General features: G+C 50.8%; 5 protein-coding genes across 5 annotated transcripts; 4 read left to right on the forward strand and 1 right to left on the reverse strand.

The window, feature by feature from the left end:
• Positions 1 to 3,533: 3,533 nt before the first annotated feature.
• Z518_04996 (uncharacterized protein) lies at positions 3,534 to 4,841 on the forward strand (the record flags this gene model as incomplete). Its single annotated transcript, XM_013418702.1, has 2 exons — positions 3,534 to 4,342; positions 4,394 to 4,841. The coding sequence occupies 2 exons, from the start codon at positions 3,534 to 3,536 to the stop codon at positions 4,839 to 4,841; spliced, it is 1,257 nt and encodes a 418-aa protein (XP_013274156.1).
• A 1,151-nt stretch (positions 4,842 to 5,992) lies between these two features.
• On the reverse strand, positions 5,993 to 6,308 carry Z518_04997 (uncharacterized protein; the record flags this gene model as incomplete). The annotated part of the gene is given in 2 exon segments (XM_013418703.1): positions 5,993 to 6,205; positions 6,219 to 6,308. The coding sequence occupies 2 exon segments, from the start codon at positions 6,306 to 6,308 to the stop codon at positions 5,993 to 5,995; spliced, it is 303 nt and encodes a 100-aa protein (XP_013274157.1).
• Positions 6,309 to 6,553: 245 nt separating this feature from the next.
• Z518_04998 (uncharacterized protein) lies at positions 6,554 to 7,851 on the forward strand (the record flags this gene model as incomplete). Its single annotated transcript, XM_013418704.1, has 3 exons — positions 6,554 to 6,868; positions 6,923 to 7,367; positions 7,418 to 7,851. 3 exons carry the CDS (start codon positions 6,554 to 6,556, stop codon positions 7,849 to 7,851), a joined length of 1,194 nt encoding a protein of 397 aa, XP_013274158.1.
• A 5,084-nt stretch (positions 7,852 to 12,935) lies between these two features.
• On the forward strand, positions 12,936 to 14,774 carry Z518_04999 (uncharacterized protein; the record flags this gene model as incomplete). The annotated part of the gene is made up of 1 exon (XM_013418705.1): positions 12,936 to 14,774. The coding sequence occupies one exon, from the start codon at positions 12,936 to 12,938 to the stop codon at positions 14,772 to 14,774; it is 1,839 nt and encodes a 612-aa protein (XP_013274159.1).
• A 655-nt stretch (positions 14,775 to 15,429) lies between these two features.
• On the forward strand, positions 15,430 to 17,112 carry Z518_05000 (uncharacterized protein; the record flags this gene model as incomplete). Its single annotated transcript, XM_013418706.1, has 1 exon — positions 15,430 to 17,112. One exon carries the CDS (start codon positions 15,430 to 15,432, stop codon positions 17,110 to 17,112), a length of 1,683 nt encoding a protein of 560 aa, XP_013274160.1.
• Between the last annotated feature and the right edge of the window lie 274 nt (positions 17,113 to 17,386).

Below are 17,386 nucleotides of genomic sequence, written 5' to 3' on the forward strand. Positions count from 1 at the left end.
CTCACTGTGAGCGTCCTGAAAATCTATTCCGATGTCGACTTGCCAACTCAAACCAAAAAAGCGGTCACATTGCGCTTGCCAGGTTTCCACTGTCTTCAACAGAGCCCAACCATAGGTTATATGAGCTTTTCAGAATCGAGGCGTTCTCCCGTCGAATCTCCCAGTATCCTCCACGCTTCCCTTCGCCGGAGCTCCTGATCGGGGAGTTATAAGAAGGATTTTCTTCCTCCGTCTTGGGGTTTCATTCGCACATTCTCTTGTTCCACGTCCACTGCCAGGCATTTGCCACGCCCTCAGAAGTGTCGATTTCCCTGTTATTGTTTATATTGTCGATTGTTCATACTTTTCACGTCTCTGTCATGGCCTCAAAGGTCGGCCACCCCGTTATGGACGACACGAACTGCCACAGGAGCATGGAGGCTTCATCTTGGGGTCCTGGTGGATCGAGAACTGCCGCTAGAGACCATACCAGTCAGTTTTCTGCTTCAACTTTCCGCTTCAGTTTTCCCACTACCATAACCTCATAAAAACTGACCAAGGCTAGCTACCACTTCCCCTTCGAATCCACTCCAGCGTTTTCTCAACTCGTCTGTTGGTCATCCATGGTATTCAAGAGGTTCTGGCTCAAAGCACCTAAACGGTCTTATCGCCAGACCCGACAGTATTTCGTCTGTAATCGAAGGCTTTAAGAGTGGCCGATGATACATGCACATATATCAATGGATGACCCCTCATGTACTTGTCATCACACTCACAGCAAGTCATGTCGACATTGCGAGGTTTTGGACATTTCACCTCGCACTAAGCTTGAGAAGCCCTTCGCATGTGTAGATTCCCTCGTTTTCCACGAAATCATGGCGTTGATGGTCGTTCTTGCGTATGGTACGCTTTCGGTTGGAGGGTGACCCGATCTGCTAGGGATAACGTAAACTTACATAGAAGTACCTCGTCGCGCAGAGAGACAGCATGCAGTGTTGGCATGGAACCAGAATGAATATCGATGCACATGTTCGTTCCTTAGATCCCGTTATTGTGCAAAGAGGATTTTTAGAGCTGATGTTGAAGTTATGATGTTCGAGACTGACTTATCCTCCCTAAAACCGTGCACCAGCCTCAAAATCCTGAGTACACAGCCACACCTCTAGATTGGCCACGCTAACACTGCTTCGGGTTAGGGTGTCCGGAGCCTCGTTGCTAGAATTCATTCAGCCTGACGAGCTTTTCCATTCATTATCATGTCTTTCCACTTAGACCATAGAGCGTATATTATGACGACCAGTTTTCTTGCTGAAACTTCAACGCGCAGCTTATCAATAGCCTCTTGAATTTGCATGATTTCTTGACCAACAACTTCCGCTGACGCCGACATGATCCGACCAGTTTAGGAGCCTCTGGCAAGAAATCATGATAGATGGTTTTGCCGATGTTCTTATCCTGCGTCCAAATGCCAACTGCAAAGACTGAATGTTGTTAATAAAGTCTCAGCATCCTTGGCCTGCTATGTAGAAGGCCTCACTGCTCTTTGCACTAGTAGTTGCAGGTATCTCATCCGCGGGTGGAAGCACAACTGCCATTGTACCACCACCGGGCTAAGCCAGCACCCGTGCAGTATTCCACTGCGTGTCTCTTGTTGACCTGGCCGAAGGAAACTGGTTAGCAGCGAGCGCAGGTTCGATCTGAAAACCTGACCGTCATAAGCACCGACAAGGTTATGCTTTCGCAGAGCGGCTGCCAGATCACCAACAATACTAGGATTGCTGCGGTTGAATACTTCGCTAGCCCCAAGGCTTTTGCAAAATTCGAAATTCTTCTTTGAAGCCGTAGCAATAACTGCACTTCCAACACTAGAACTCCCGCTCCAAACATGCAGGGTCTTCCGCGATTGCTCTACCTTGCGGAACAAACCAATTGAGATCGCTAAAGGAAGCACGTAAGCATTCTTGAAGTTTATGTTGTCAGGAATGAGGCAAAACCCATTGCAGGAACAACAGTGAAATTCCGAAGACCGCCGTGCTCTGGCTGCCGGTCGCTAAGCCGGCGACATGGGCAAGCAGACGCTGACCTTTTGAAAAGGCTGAGACGTCTCCACGATCTAGCCTGCGATATCACTACCTGTTATTCTAGACAGGATTGCGACAGGAAAATCTCCATATTGCATTTTCCAGTCAAAAGGGTTGATGGTGACGGCATTGTTCTTGACAAGGATCTCGTCTGGTCTCAGTTTTCCGATCTCAGCTGGCCCGACTTGAAGTTTTTTTTATTTTGCTTAACCACCCCACGCTGCTTGATATTTTTTGGCCGCCATCTCAAAGTGTATGTCGTCTGGAGAAAGCTAGGTCGATGGCAAGATGTGAGACACACGTTTGATCCATTATAGCACTAAGCATGCTTCCCAGACAAGCACGAGGCAGAATCTTGTAGATAATACACTCACCTCACTGAAGCAACCAGGGGCCTTAAACTGGCTGACTTATTAGACAAGGCTGCTGCATCCATAAGTCATGTAGGGTTGAAGTCAGACTGAGCATCATGACAAGCTGATGGAGCAGTCGCTTTTCCCATCAGTTCACCCAGTCCTGGTGCAGATGTAAATATCCTTCTCTCTTGTCAGTTGCAATGCAACCCCTCACCACACTCTCTTTTGGAAGATTCGGCACATCTATTCATTGTAGGGTATCACATCGCTTTCGTCATAGCTCATGGGGCAAATCTAGGATCCATCACACAGCCACAGAGCGCAATTTGAATGGAGCTCCTGGTTGGGAAGAGGGAAATGGGCAAATTGTGTGGTGCCGATCCAGCCATGACCAACGAGTGGGAACGCTTGGTGTGATAGAGCACCGACCAGGGATAAAAGGTTTCTGCCGTTCTCATGATATACACACAGCAATGTCGCGAACACTGGCTACACATCCAAAAAGTAGAGAATTCCACCGAGGGGACAATTCTACAACACCCCTAAGCCCCAGGGGTTCGAGCGGCGCCGTTGAGAGTTGGCGTGGGTGGACAAAGGGGAGACAAGCCTCGAGGCGGACCGGGACACTATTGGCCAGGCTCGAATCTTGGCTGCGCCCCTTTCCGAGATCAAACGCCCGACCTGCCGACTGCGCGTTTCATGAGCTCCCGCTGGCCTCCCTCCCTCTCCCGTCCTCTTCCAAGTCAACGTTGTAGATAGTGATCGGGGCATTTGGCTGAGATACCTTGTTGTATCTCGCCGTCCTCTCGTCGACTTCTTCCTCCTCCCGAGCACACGCTTTGTGTCGCTCGTTGTCGCTCTTTTCACAAACTTATCTCTCTTTCCTCGACATCGCGCTGTGCTGCGACTCGGACCTACGCTCATTTCGCATTGTCTCGTGTCAACAATTGAAAAGTAGTCCAAGCTTTACCCATATCCTCCTACGCGCGGTCATCATTGGCAAGACCCGGAGTCAGCCACTTGAATATCTCGACAAAGAATTGTCTCGTCGTGGACTTCCAATCGTCTCAACTACATACCAGAAAAGGGAAAAGAAAAAAAACTTTCAGCAGTAGCCATGGCTTCTTTCAAGAGGATCACTTTCGCCCTTCTCTCCCTCCTTACCACCTCCTTCGCCCAGACCTTTACCGACTGCAACCCGATGGAGCGAACAGACTGTCCGGACATGACTGCCTTGGGCGTGTCCAACTACACTATTGACTTCACCAAGAGTATCATGTCGGATCGCGTATGGAACACAACAGCAGGCACAATTGATTACGATACGTCCGGCGCCGAGTTCACCATCAATCAGCGTGGTGACGCCCCCACTGTCAAAACCGAGTTCTACCTCTTCTTCGGACAAGTCGAGGTTATTATGAAAGCCGCTCTTGGGCAGGGCATTGTTTCTTCCATTGTGTTGCAGTCCGAAGATCTAGACGAGGTGGACTGGGAATGGATTGGAGGAAATGATTCATATGTGCAGACCAATTACTTCGGCAAGGGTAATACCACGAGTTTCGATCGCGCCATCTGGCATCCCGTCAGCAACCCTCAGAATGAGTGGCACAACTACACCGTGGACTGGTCACGGGAGAAGTTGGAATGGTTCATCGACGGACAGTCCATCCGTGTGTTGAACTACGAAGATGCCAATGGAGGTTACAACTTCCCTCAAACTCCTTGCACCGTCCGACTTGGTATCTGGGCTGGTGGCGACCCCAAGAACCCCAACGGTACCGTTGAATGGGCTGGTGGAGAAACTGACTACGGCGACGTGCCTTTCACAATGACTGTCAAGTCCGTCCGTGTATCCGATGCCAGCAGAGCTACACAGTATGCTTGGGGCGATAAGTCCGGCAGCTGGCAGAGCATCAAGCTCCTCAAGTACGTACCCGTCAGCTCTCTGCAAATATTCTAAAACTAACAATCATACAGCGACACCGAGCCCATCAAACTCGACGGCGAAAACTCTGACTCCACCGTGCAAACCATGGAACAGAAGTGGAATGGCTTGGCCCCGACGACCAAGTATATCATCATCGGTGTTGTGGTGGGCGTCGTCATCCTGTGCATTGCAATTTTCACCTTCTGCTGCATCCGCCAACGACGCGCGGGCAAGCACGAGAAACTGATCGAGGACGCCAAGTACGAGAAGAACACGGCTGAAGTCCTCGCCTATCGCGCCGATATGTCCCGCCTACGCAGCGAGAAGATGATGGCCACTCGGGTCCATACCTCCCCCATCATGGGCAGTGCCGGTTCCATGTACCAGAACAATGGCCAGACTCAACCCATGGTGGGTGGGATGAGCCCCAATCCCGGTTACGGGTATGCGCAGAGCGTGAGCACCTTTGGAAGTGGACGGGGTTACCAGAGGTTCTAAGGTGATGAGAACTGGTGCCAGAGGGATTAATTGCATTTCGTCGCATCTCCTGGCACCTTGCGATTTCCCTGGGTAGTGCTGATGGAATCTCTGACTTTCACAGAACATTCCGGGAATGGGCATTCTCGTATTGTCACCTCTTAGGGGAATGGACAGACGATATTTCTGCTCCTTGCAGAACGCCGCATGTATCAGTAAGATGGAATCCGAAAGGGGGACGACGATCTCACACACACACACACATTGATGCTAGCACGGCATTGTTTTCTCATGGTTGCTTGATGAATTTGGCTTGCACAGAACTTGGAGCATTGACTTGTGTAAAATAATGACATTGTCATCTTGTCGTAACCGATCATGATTTTCATGATTCGCGTGCAAATTTCATCTCCCCATATGCTCTCAGCGGACAGGCTATGATGGCTTGATCTTGTCGCCTTCAATTTGTTTGTTCGGCTCGGCTTGTGCTGTTGATTGACCAGTTCCGTGCTCTCTTAAAATATCCTTGGCAAGTTAAGCCCGCGTTGGCAATGTCCACCCGAGCTACGAAATCTCGTGACCTGTCTTTGTCGTGGTCTTCCCATTTCGGCATGATCTGATTTCATTTTGCTCTTCAACCCAGTTGTATTCATATCAGACTTTCCACTGACTGCTTTTGCTTTCTTGGTCTAGATGACTTTAACCTCGCCGAGTCTGACGAACCGCGGAGGGATAGCCTGTGTGGGGGGGGTATTGATCTTGATGAATGAGTGCATCGCCTCAGGGACGGAGAAGCCGTCGTCAATACACTCCCCACGAAATGTGAGTTCTTGCAGCTCTCTCGGATCAAACCGGCGGAAGAATGGGGGACCTCCGTCGACAACGAAGTTCATCAATGCGAGGTTCGTGATCGGGAGAAAGAGTATATTTTCGACGGGGGAGAGAGAGACGTTGCCATGCCAATTTGACCACCTTTTTCATAGCTTGTTAGTCGAGATATTCGCCGACTCCAAATTCTTCGTGCAAAGTGCCATCGCCATGCGCGCCAATGTATTCACATTCGATTATGTTTTCCAACACGCAGTCATAAAACCACTTTTCATCGATCTTGGGCCGCTTAGGCGTGAAATCCTCCAAGGATCTCCCGCTCTAGAGCCATTTCGAGGTGAACCCTAGTGAGATTCTTTGCTGGCCCAGATCAAGGGTTGGTAGGATCGCATCATACCGTTCAGTCGGAGGTAGCGTAGCTTGTGGAAGTCCAGAAGAGGTTGAGGATCTTTGAATGAGAAGACGCCTTTTGAATCATTGCCGGCGTTACCCTCTTCCTCTTCGTCTTGATCATCGACGTCATTTGAACCGTCAAGTTTGATGGACCAGAATCGTGACTGAGCACTGTACGATCCTTGTTAGTGTGGTGCCAGAGTTGTGGACGAAAATTGCCAATTCGTTTTCGACACCTAGGTCAACGCTGACCTGGCGTGAGCCCATGGTTGATGGTTTGGAGAAGATTGGCATACCTGAGGTCAGTGAGACTAAAGTCAGTCGCAGTTTTGAGGCTGACTTTCGAGAATTTTCTATTATACTGTTCACTAGGAGACGTTGGAGGACTAGCGTGGTTCAATTCGTTTGGTGCCAGTTTGTCATGACCTGGGCGGGTGGTTGTTGCGTCAAACAATCTTTTTTCTCAGGTGGAAGATCCTTAACCAACGTTCGACGAGGCATGTTGGCCAGTGATGCTCAGTGAGGAAGCTCAGAAGGAGCATGACGACGCCGTGGACAGAGGAGATGGCGGCGATCTTAAGAAGTTGAGTCTCGTCAAGGAAGAGGCCATAATGGACTTGCAAGAGGAGAGGTCGCTCAAAAAGACAGTGAAGGAAGGGAAGACTGATTCAAGACAATGGAGATGGCAGAAATCAAGACAGACAGCGCAATGTCGTGGATGCGCCGCCTTTGGTCAGTCATTGCAATACGCAAAACACCATTCTTTGAGATTCGCGCCGAGCAGACAGAGTTCCTTTTCTCCTCGTCGTTGGGCGCCAGCGGTCAAGGTACCTATACGCACGAATCCCAAACCCTATGTTCAATAGCATCACATTCGTCAGATCGAGTACACTGAGGCTGTCATTGTTTGGGCAACACTCGAGGATCCAATGATCCGACATGAACTCCTCTCTGATCTGGGATCTAATCTTATCGCGGAGATGAGGCGTTCTCCGATCTCCGCACTTCTTGAAACAAGCCATCAGAATTTCGCCTGCGCCCTGTTCAAGCATGTTGCTTGGGTCCAGGAAAGCCAATCCAGACCAATTTCGATGGCACCGATCCGCCGATACTTGCGGATTAGTAGGTACTCTGTTCTCGAATGTCGCATCTTTCTCGAAAATCCAGCCGACGAACGCAGATGGCTGTTGAGCGAAAATGATCCTGCTCTTCCACGTGTATTTGAAGCAATCAAACCGTACGTGTTGCCAAAGCTCAGAGAGGAAAATGAAAGAGCACGGGGCAAGGGAAAGAAGAAAAAGAGCGTAAAAGACGTTGTCCAACAAGGTGGGTAATGCCAGGAATCACCACCAGGTATCCCTGACAGAGTGGTCTAGATGACTTTGAAGTTTCCATCTTCCTCACCGAGATCAGAACTCGACACGCCTTCCTGGCCAAGAATAAGACGTTTAAGCAGAAACTGCGGATGAAATCTAACAACGGCAACAAGCTAACAGGCATTGATCGAGACACGGTGATGATTCAAGATGAAGGCCATGAAGAAAACGTCAATCTTGAAGAGATTCCGTTAGCCAAAGACTTAGACGACGAGGAACGGGACCGTGACGTTGCCGATATTGATCCCGAGTCTGTTGACGACGACACAAAGAAGCTAGGAATCAAGACAACATACGAAGGTTTCAGTATCTGGGGGTGGGTGCTCTGCCTTTTTATTGAGCGCAAGGGCAGTCAAGGAAAGAAATCATCTGGAAATGCACAAGCTCTGATGCAAGACTGGATTGCATCGACCCAAGAGCAAAAAGATGATTAATGAATTTTATTTTCTTCCCACCTCATGCGCAAATGAGAGAAAAGGCCCCCGCAAACACAAAATTGTTTTGAGTGACTAGAATCGTCCATTTTCGGCGACGGATTTATGGAACAAGAGCACTTGCAGAAGATGATGAACAGGTCAGTCGTTCCATGTATGTCACAAAAGTCCTTCGATGGTCTCTGAAGCCGAGAATCCTTCGAAGCAATAAAATGTATTAGCCGGCATCACGAGGGTCTGATAGTACCTCGCTGGAGCGAATACAATGTTGCAGACAACCTCGTTGCGGGAAATAAAGGGGAATAATCTCGTCCACAAAATAACTGCTGCCATTGACAGGAGGCATCAAATGAGACAGCTCTCAGGACTTCGGTGGTTGAGGCCCACTGCAGTGCATTTGGTGGCGTTTTACTCACGCAATTTCCACGTGGTTGTGGCGGCCCCCTGTTCCCCTGAAGCTCTGTCCAGCTTCATGGCCAGACCCGTTCTATTTGCGCCTCGGATCGCAATTTCCTATGACCCTTTACAATTCGAGAAGGGTGCATGGTAGGGAAACCCCGAGATCTAATGGCTCATCAGGATCTAAACCAGCTCCTTGGCTAGATGGTGTTTGTGAAGGACGGTATTATTCCAAGTGAGGTGCCCAGGTGTTTTGTTGGGCTAGAAAGAATGCAAGATTCGAGATGCGGGCTCGGAGCAAGCGAGAAATGTTTCGCGTGCCTCAGGTGAGCCTGGGGTTGACTATTCTCAGCTGACATGGCGCCCCTTGGAAATAATAGTTATGGCCACCTATTATGGAATACAGATTACGAGACCCGGGCATAAGTGGCTTGCAAGACTTTGGAAAAGCCACCGGCTTTTTTTGCCTTTGCAATCAAATACGTCGACAAGGAACTAAAGAGTGACATCAGAGTCAAAGGGAAAAATATTTTTCCGGCGAATCTGACGATCCTTGCAGGTGAATACGGCCGCTGACTCGGTCAAGGCGCAAAACGTGAAACAAGACCAACCCAAGCTTCCCGCCTCAGCAGACGCTCAAAGTTGGGGGGTGGCAAAACCGCGCGGTGATCCACTAGGGAAGGAAGACGGGGAGGATGAGGAAAAAGAGATCTTCAGGAACCCGTTGAACTTCAAACCATTCACTGATAGGCGCTCGCTTCGATGGAAGCCTGGAGCCGAACGGCGTTTGCTCGATGAAACAGTCGTTTGGGATTGGCGTGTTGATGAACACATCATCGACATTTGGGACGTTCTACCTGGCGAATGATGCTCTCGCTACGAAACCTCCCGCTGTTGTAACCTACTGGACACCATCGTGAGATGGAGGGGGACTTGACGTAACTGTTGGTAGATCCGGTTAATTTTGCGACATATCGCCTTGTCTATCACAGCCGTCAGCCCGGCTGTCGAGGCGGGTGCGTAAACGCTGTCCAACGGAACCGCGCGCTTTCGCATACCTTTGAAACGCCTCCCGCGTGACACGTTCTAGCCGACCGAACTACAAAACGACCATCACCAGTTTTCAACATCCGAAGAGCAAGTTCTACGAAAAGCTGAGAACCTTGGGCGAGAAACTTGCCAGACAGTAGATGCGTCCACGTAGGATACCTCGGGACAGAAGACGAAGAAAGTGGTGCAGAAAACGAGTCAGATCAGGCGGACGGCTTCAAAATATCATGCCATCCCGACCATGCCGGGTGCAGTAACCTTCAGAAAAACGTGGGCCGCTTAGGCAGGGCTGAGACCGCCAATTGCTGTTCATCTGAGAGGCAGAGAGGTGCAGCGGGACAGGGGTGGTACGATTTCTAGGCTTGACAAACCCGATCACGAGTTCAAATGCTTACCAACTTATGCTTTCCACATTCATGACGAACAAATCCGGATTGCCCTGACGGGAGGGTACGTACTCGCGGGATAGACAGGCCCTCCTGGTGGGCACACATCCCCCGCCAGATAGACCAATCAGGCGACTGCCCTTGCCGGTGTGTGTCGCCCATTTTTGTTGCGGTGGGTGGTATGAGACCGGATGTGAGGATAGGGGACCCAGGTAACACACCATGGATGCCAACAAAATAACCACCGAAGTGCCAGAATTACACATTCGTGTCGCCGGAACTAATGACCCATGGGCGACTCGGCAAAGGGAATCTGCTCAACACTTTTCCCGTTGAGTTGCAGGTCCATTACTGAGTCTGGGCAAGCGATGGATCTTCCAACTTCACAGAGCTTTCCCCGAAATTTGTGTCCATTACACCGCTGCTGGGGGAAAGTGGAGTGGAAACTTGAATTAGACGTGAATGAAATGGCAAAGGCATCAGTGATGATCTGGTCCCGCCTTGGGAGGCAGGGATGCTGGATCACAGCTGGTTTTTGGCAGGGGGGAAAAAAAAAAACAATTGGAGTGTTAGGGATATCCCAGAGCAAACAAAAAACCTTCGAAGCGGCGACAAATCTCCTTTCCTTCGCAGGCCGAGTAACCCCAGGCAGTCCCGGTCAGCTGGAACCACCCTTTGTGCGTCTGAGGGTTTTAGCGCTTGGGCCTAACAAGGGATCCTCAGAAGGCCAGCAAATGCCTAAGCCAGATCAGGTGAGCAGAAGCCAGGGGTGCGAAGGGGGCGTTTCTCCAGTGAGTCCTGAACTCTTGACTCTTGCATGTCAAACCTCATGGGATGTCACACCGCAAACCTCAAGCGGGATCCACTGGCCAGGCAGACCAGGCGAAGGCAAAAATCAGAAAGTCAAAAATAAATGCATGAATGACTTGTGCCCGCGTCACCATGTGGAACAACTTTCGGTCCGGCCGGGGGGGGGAAAAATAAATAACTGACTCGAATCCCCCCTTCGTGGTCGAAGGGGAAGATTTCCGAACTCTGTTCCCTCCCAAGTTCCACGTACTCACAAATAATACCTTTGACGACGCCTGTACTGCTCCAGCATCAGACTACTTCAATAGCCTCTCGACCCAAACCATATCAATACTCAAATCTTCGAAGTTTACATCGGCCCTCAATCACAATGCCTGCTGGATCTAAATATCCTCCCTGCCCGGGCCCTCCTCCAAACCGACCTCTACCAGCAATTCCCAAGAAACATTCCGCATAAAGGGCAGAAATCAAGAGAGCCAACTTTTTCAACGAGGGCCTGCCATCACAAAACATCCTGCGGCTCCAAGCTGGACTCGAGCCTCTCTCTTCAGTTAAACCGACCTTTCTGCATGTCCACATGACATATGTTGTTGGAATCTAGTGCACTGCTGCAGGCAGTTCCCCGCCTCGAAGGATCTGAAGTTGGCAGCACACAGGCTACAGTCTGCAGGCTGTACAAACCTCGGTGACCCATGGCGGTGGAAGGTTGCTTGGCATGTGGCCAGATCGAGTTTGCCAGTGGCAGAGGTGCATGAGTTACGGGATTCAGTAAGGCCATGCATTGATGCGATGCGCTGGCAACCTCCACAATTGAAGCACAACACTCTTGCAGAACAGCACACCAATCGCTATTTTCAACCATGATCCCCGATTCTTGCAGCCTCCCACCCGGCACAGATGCATTTTTCTTGCAGATACGATGTCATCCGTTCACCCTTACCGCGCCCTAATCAAATCGCATCATCATTTTCCGACGCCTTTTCTTCCGCATGGGATCCGATACCTTTGCCCCCACAGACGCGATCATTTTCCAGCCTTATTCAACACCCTCTCAGCAATCAAGACGCCTCTACCCGTGCCATGGAGGGCGCAAGGGATTGGTTCCCGTCCATCTTTCCCAGTTATTTTATCCCAGCATTTTGTACCACCATGAACACTACAGCCACCCAACACTTGTACCATTAGTCGACACCCCAGATATTGCACCATCCATTCGTTTGCGGAGGACCAGCGGGCTCTAGCTCTGCACCGTGATTGTCCGACCGGATATGTCACGCTTTGTATATTACTTTGAGCGGATAATGAGTCCCATGCCTTGATGATGAGCCTAGAAAGGCCGAGCGGTTTCATAGCGGGGGATCATTTCCCTTGGGATCAAGCAGTCTGTATTTAGTGGATAATATTTTCATCCCAACTATTTGTCATCTTATGTTGCATGATTCTGAAGGCGCGGTCCGATGCAAGTAATCATTTTAGCATTGTAGTTATCGCTGACCGGTAAGCGGTCGCTATGCTAGTGAATCGTGAGCAGCATTGCCGAGACAGGACGAGCAGCCATGTCTGACCAGCACTGGACGACGGTCATCCTCCGGCTTGAGAGTCGCATCCTGATGTCGGATTCGTATAGTAGTGCCCACAGGTGTGAACTGCTAGAGAGGGGAAGGGTTACGAGCGTTGGGTCGGGACATCTAAACAAGGAGAAGGGCAGCCTAGAAATTCGAAGCTCGAAGCTTTGGAGGGTACGGGAGTTTGATCCGAGGACGAGCAATTCAGGTCCCAGGAACCGTGAAAGGGTGCCAGAGTGGCACTGGGAGGTGGGCTCACATCCTTCGTTCCCTACACCCCGCAATCGTTACCGGAATAGAAATAGATACTCATCTGTGCACGTCGACACCTGCTGCTATAGGTATGGTACTCCATGGCATCCCTCCTCTTGCGCCTCTTTCGCAGTTCTTTCACTTTCAACTTTATGTTTCTTTTGTCTCAGCGGAATCGTCGGACGTTAGGTGGAGTTACAGTACATGCAAGTGTAACTCTTTGGACTAGCCCCGGAGAGAGTGTGGATGGGTTGGGGAATGATTCAGAGACAAACAAGATGGCGGGCGCCTTTTGGGCCAGCTGGTTGGTGGACTGCCGTCCCTTGTCCTCCGCCATCGACCGCTATATGGGGCTAATCAAAACCAGAGCACGCTGAGAGGAGCAGATATGACGGCATTGATCCAACCTCCACGATGCCAGTCGCCTACGCAGGTATATCCCCATGTTTGTCGGGTGACCAATCACCAGTCCACGCTCAGGTCTGGTTTTCCTTTTCTTTAATATGGTTCTGTTGGGCTTTCCATCATCTAATTGCTGTCGCTTGTTCCTGTCGTGGCCGTGGGTGGGTGTTGTAATGCGCTGCGCTTGTCCACACATCATCACCCATACAGTCGTTAAACCATGTATTTTGGTTATCTGCCCCTCGTTGGCGCGATCTTTTTGACCTTCGCTACTGCTCAAAATACCGTCTCTCTCGCGGTCTCAGCTCAACCCACGTCAGGCGCCTCCGGAATCATCAGTCCCTCATTCGCCGGCTTCGGTATCGAACCCTCCAACCTCTTCTCTTTCACCGGAGGGAGCTCCGAGAACCAACTCACCAGAACTTTGCTGGAAAATTTGGCCAGCTACAGTGGCACTCCACCGCATTTGCGCATTGGGGGGAATACACAAGACTATTTCATATGGGACGAGTCTCAGAACGACTATGTCTGCGAGCCGAATCCCAATCCCGTAGGTCAGGGAAACTATCCGACTGATTCCCTCATCGTCGGTCCCCGATACTTCGAAGTCATCAATCGCTTCCCAAGCAATACCCCCATTACCTTTGGTCTAAACTTGGCCTACTCGGAATCTGATTACATCGATCAAATCACCACCATGGCCACCCAGGCTGTTAGTCGCCTGACCGACGTAAACTTGGTCTCCTTGGAAATTGGCAACGAACCCGATCTTTATCTGCAGAACGGTTTTCGAACTGGGAATTGGGGCGGTCAAGTCTACAGCCAGGAGTGGTTGGATCGCGCGAGTGCCATCTGGGAGCAAGTTCTCCAACCCAATGGTATTCGAAGCGATTTCTTTGAACCGGGCGCCACTGCGTCCACGATTGGTACCAGTTTCGAAATTGACAATCTCAATGAGTTTGGGATCACCGTTCCCGCCAATGGCTCGTCCGAACCATACATCGCCAGCTGGAATCAGCATGATTATTATTACTACATTGGAGTCTCCACCTACCCCTTGACCCAATATCACTTCATGACGTTGTCGACCACCAATGATCAGTTTGCGGCGTGGGAAGAGCAGATCCAACAGGCGCTGAACACGGGATATCCATATGCTCTGCGTGAGATGGGTGTAGTTGGCCCGATTGGGATGGACGACATCACCGACGTTTTTGGGGCCTCCCTGTGGACCCTCAACTTCTTGTTTTATGCAGCTACCCTCAACATTTCTTCGGTACAGATGCACATGACCGACAATAGTAACGCCAGTGCCTGGCAGCCAGTCGAACTCTACGGGAACCCGCCGTTTGTCCGACCGAACTACTATGCCTTTGCCGCCTTTGATCAGACCATAGGCCCCACGTGTCAGGCTCAGGTTGGCGGATATGTCTTCCATGAGTTCCCCGATCCTTATGGCGGTCGGATTGCTGCGTATTCCGTCTACCAAGATGGTACCCTTGCATCGATTGTTCTGATCAATTCCAACCCCGCCAACGTGTCTGAGACCAACAAGCCCACCTTGACTTTCGAGTTATCACTGCCGACGCAATTTGCTGGGGAGGACTTGTACCTGGCCTATCTCACCAATGACGGGGCTGACGCTAAGCACGGCACCACCTGGGATGGAGTGAGTTATGAAGAAAGTGGTGACGGCACGGCCACCAGAGTGAACGATACTGCCGTGCGGGTCACGATTGGTGATGATGGCAGTGTTGACGTCCCTGTTCGAGATACACAAGCGGTCGTGGCAAATATTGGGTCGCCGATCGGTCAGCGAGCACCCAACAGCAGCGCATGTTCCAAATTGGTGGCCAGTACTTCCGACGCGAAACCCGTGTCAACTCCTGTCGGCACGAGCACCGCTGATGCTTCATCGTCGACCCATTCCAATGCAGCATCAAGAACAGGCAGCAGTACTCGTGCAACTATCACCAATGGCGTTGCCCGTATGTCTAACATGATTTTTGGTACATTTGCATCCTCATTTTTGACAGGAGTTTATTTGCTCGGGATATAAGTGGGTGTCCTATATGATAAACGGCATTCACGAACCTCGCCGTCCCAAGAGTTATGACGGTAAAATATTTATGTGGCGCTCGGTGGCTCAGGAGTGATGACTTGGAAAACGAACGTCCTTGGGATATACATACATATTGGTTGGAGAGACACAGAATCAATGGATGTCATTGTTTGGGCAATTCTTGATCCGGGATGATATATACTGTCAAGCGAGAAGATCTAGATTTGAAAGTGCTACACATCTCTAATGAATAATGGGGCTCACGGGGGCTTTGAAGAGCGCAAAAGGGACATATTCATCCTCCTTTCGCAATTGTTCAGAAGTATGATTTCGGTGTGGCCCTGTAACATGCTTCGTACGTCTGTGCTTCGTGCTTCTGCGATTTGTGGATGTGCCCTCCAAACGATCTGGATCACGTTGTGGCGCACGAAGCTGACATTGGGGCCATGGGATCTGGAACCGTGGGATCTTTTCTCTACGATCCCAGAATCATGTCTTCCTACCCAAACGACTCGGGTTGAGCGAGCCTGACTTGCCAGCTTCCTCTGGTCTCTTGGTCGCTGGTCGCTGGTCAAAGAGCACTCACTGTCTACCTCCCCAAACACGTTTCCTGCTGTCAAGCCCGAGCTTCTCGCCGCCCTCCTCCGGCGCAATGGATGTCTCAACCACATCTCAACGACCCCATTATCGACTCGGCGGCCTCTCTTCTTTTATCCCACTCAGTGAAGAGGCCTCCGCTGTATCGACAAGGGGTCAACGACTTCCGAGCCTCATCCAAAGCCGCTCCAGTGCCTCTCTCTTCACGCTTCCCAGACGGCCACAGACGCGGCGAGGCTCCTTTCACAGCCATCATTCCACCGAGGACGAAGAAAGCGGTCTACACGATGATTCGGCTCTGGGATTGGTATCTCGACGTCGACCCGTCCCCGCGGAGATCGACTCGAGGCGAACGAGTTTGGGACCAGAGATTCTCATGACCCCGCAGATGCGTAGCATGCGGTTGATTGGGAAAAGCAATCCCCGATACCACTGGCATCAATACTACAAGACGGACGAAGAGCTGAAAAAGATGAAGAAGCCGATACGGAAGTACTACGAACGCAATAACTTCTTGATCGCCCAGTACATGTACATTGACAAGCTCCTGGATTCTTCTTTGCCGCATAATCTCATTCAAGAGTACAATCAAGTGGGCTTCACATCGGACATGAAGACCATATCCGAGGAGCCTCCCTGTGGCAAGCACAACGGCGCGACTCCACCGACAGCGACCCATTCTTCCGGCACTTCTTCACCTACCGAGACGAAAGTCAAGCGGACGCCCAAGAACCTGTACAAGCTCCCCAACGAGGCTACACCTTTACTGCTCGATGACGGCGACGAAGATCCTCCCGAGGGACCCATTCCGGACATCAAACTGGACCATCTAGACGACAATGTTGACTCCGACGACCCTGTGGTCACGGTGGCGATCTACGTCAATCTCGCCGCCAACGTCATTCTACTCGCAGGAAAAATCGCCGTGATCGTACTGACATCCTCACTATCCGTCCTCGCCTCTCTCGTCGACGCAGCCCTAGACTTCCTCTCCACCGCCATTGTCTGGACCACCACCAAACTCATCTCCCAACAAGACCAATACGCGTACCCGATCGGTCGACGGCGTCTGGAACCCGTGGGTGTCCTCGTCTTCAGCATTATCATGATTACGTCCTTTTTCCAAGTCAGTCTGGAATGTTTCAACCGACTCGTTTCCCCAGACCACAGCGTCGTGGAACTCGGCGTCCCCGCTATCGCCATCATGCTCGGCACCGTCGCCATCAAAGGTTTCTGCTGGTTCTGGTGCCGCCTCGTGAAAAACAGCTCGGTCCAGGCCCTGGCTCAAGACGCCGCGACCGACGTCGTCTTCAACATCTTCTCCATCATTTTCCCCCTCGTCGGCTTCTACGCGCAGATCTGGTGGCTCGATGCCCTAGGCGGCTTACTCCTGTCCCTCTACGTGATCTTCAACTGGTCGAAAACCAGCAGTGAGCACGTGCGAAATCTATGCGGCGCGACGGCGACCGCTGACCAGCGCAATGTCCTCTTGTATCTCACCATGCGCTTCGCAAAGACCATTCGCTACATCCAAGGCCTCCAGGCGTATCATACTGGCGACAAACTCAATGTCGAAGTCGATATTGTGCTGGACGAGAATATGAGTTTGCGCGACAGTCATGATCTCGGCGAGAGTCTGCAGTATGTGCTTGAGAGTGTGCCGATGGTTGATCGTGCTTTTGTCCACGCGGATTATGCCGATTGGAATTTACCGAGTCATATGAACCAACAGGCTTAGACCAGTCTTATCTATTGTAATGAAGGATGATCTAGAGTTCAGGACCAGGATGACTTGAGAAGCGCTTTATTTATGTACGAACAGAACAGAAAGACAGACGGAAGGAAGAAATTGGGTGGTAAGGAAAGGAAAGACCCAAATCTTGGGCTCGGGTATATTCAACATGACCGCAGATGATGATAGTGCGGGTGTACTCATGACATCAATTGAGCCAGTGGGGGCTCATCCAGGCTTGTGAATGTACTTTATTAGCTAGTTGATAGCCGTAACTGAA

The sequence above is a fragment of the Rhinocladiella mackenziei genome, assembly GCF_000835555.1.
Source record: "Rhinocladiella mackenziei CBS 650.93 unplaced genomic scaffold supercont1.3, whole genome shotgun sequence".
Taxonomy (NCBI): domain Eukaryota; kingdom Fungi; phylum Ascomycota; class Eurotiomycetes; order Chaetothyriales; family Herpotrichiellaceae; genus Rhinocladiella; species Rhinocladiella mackenziei.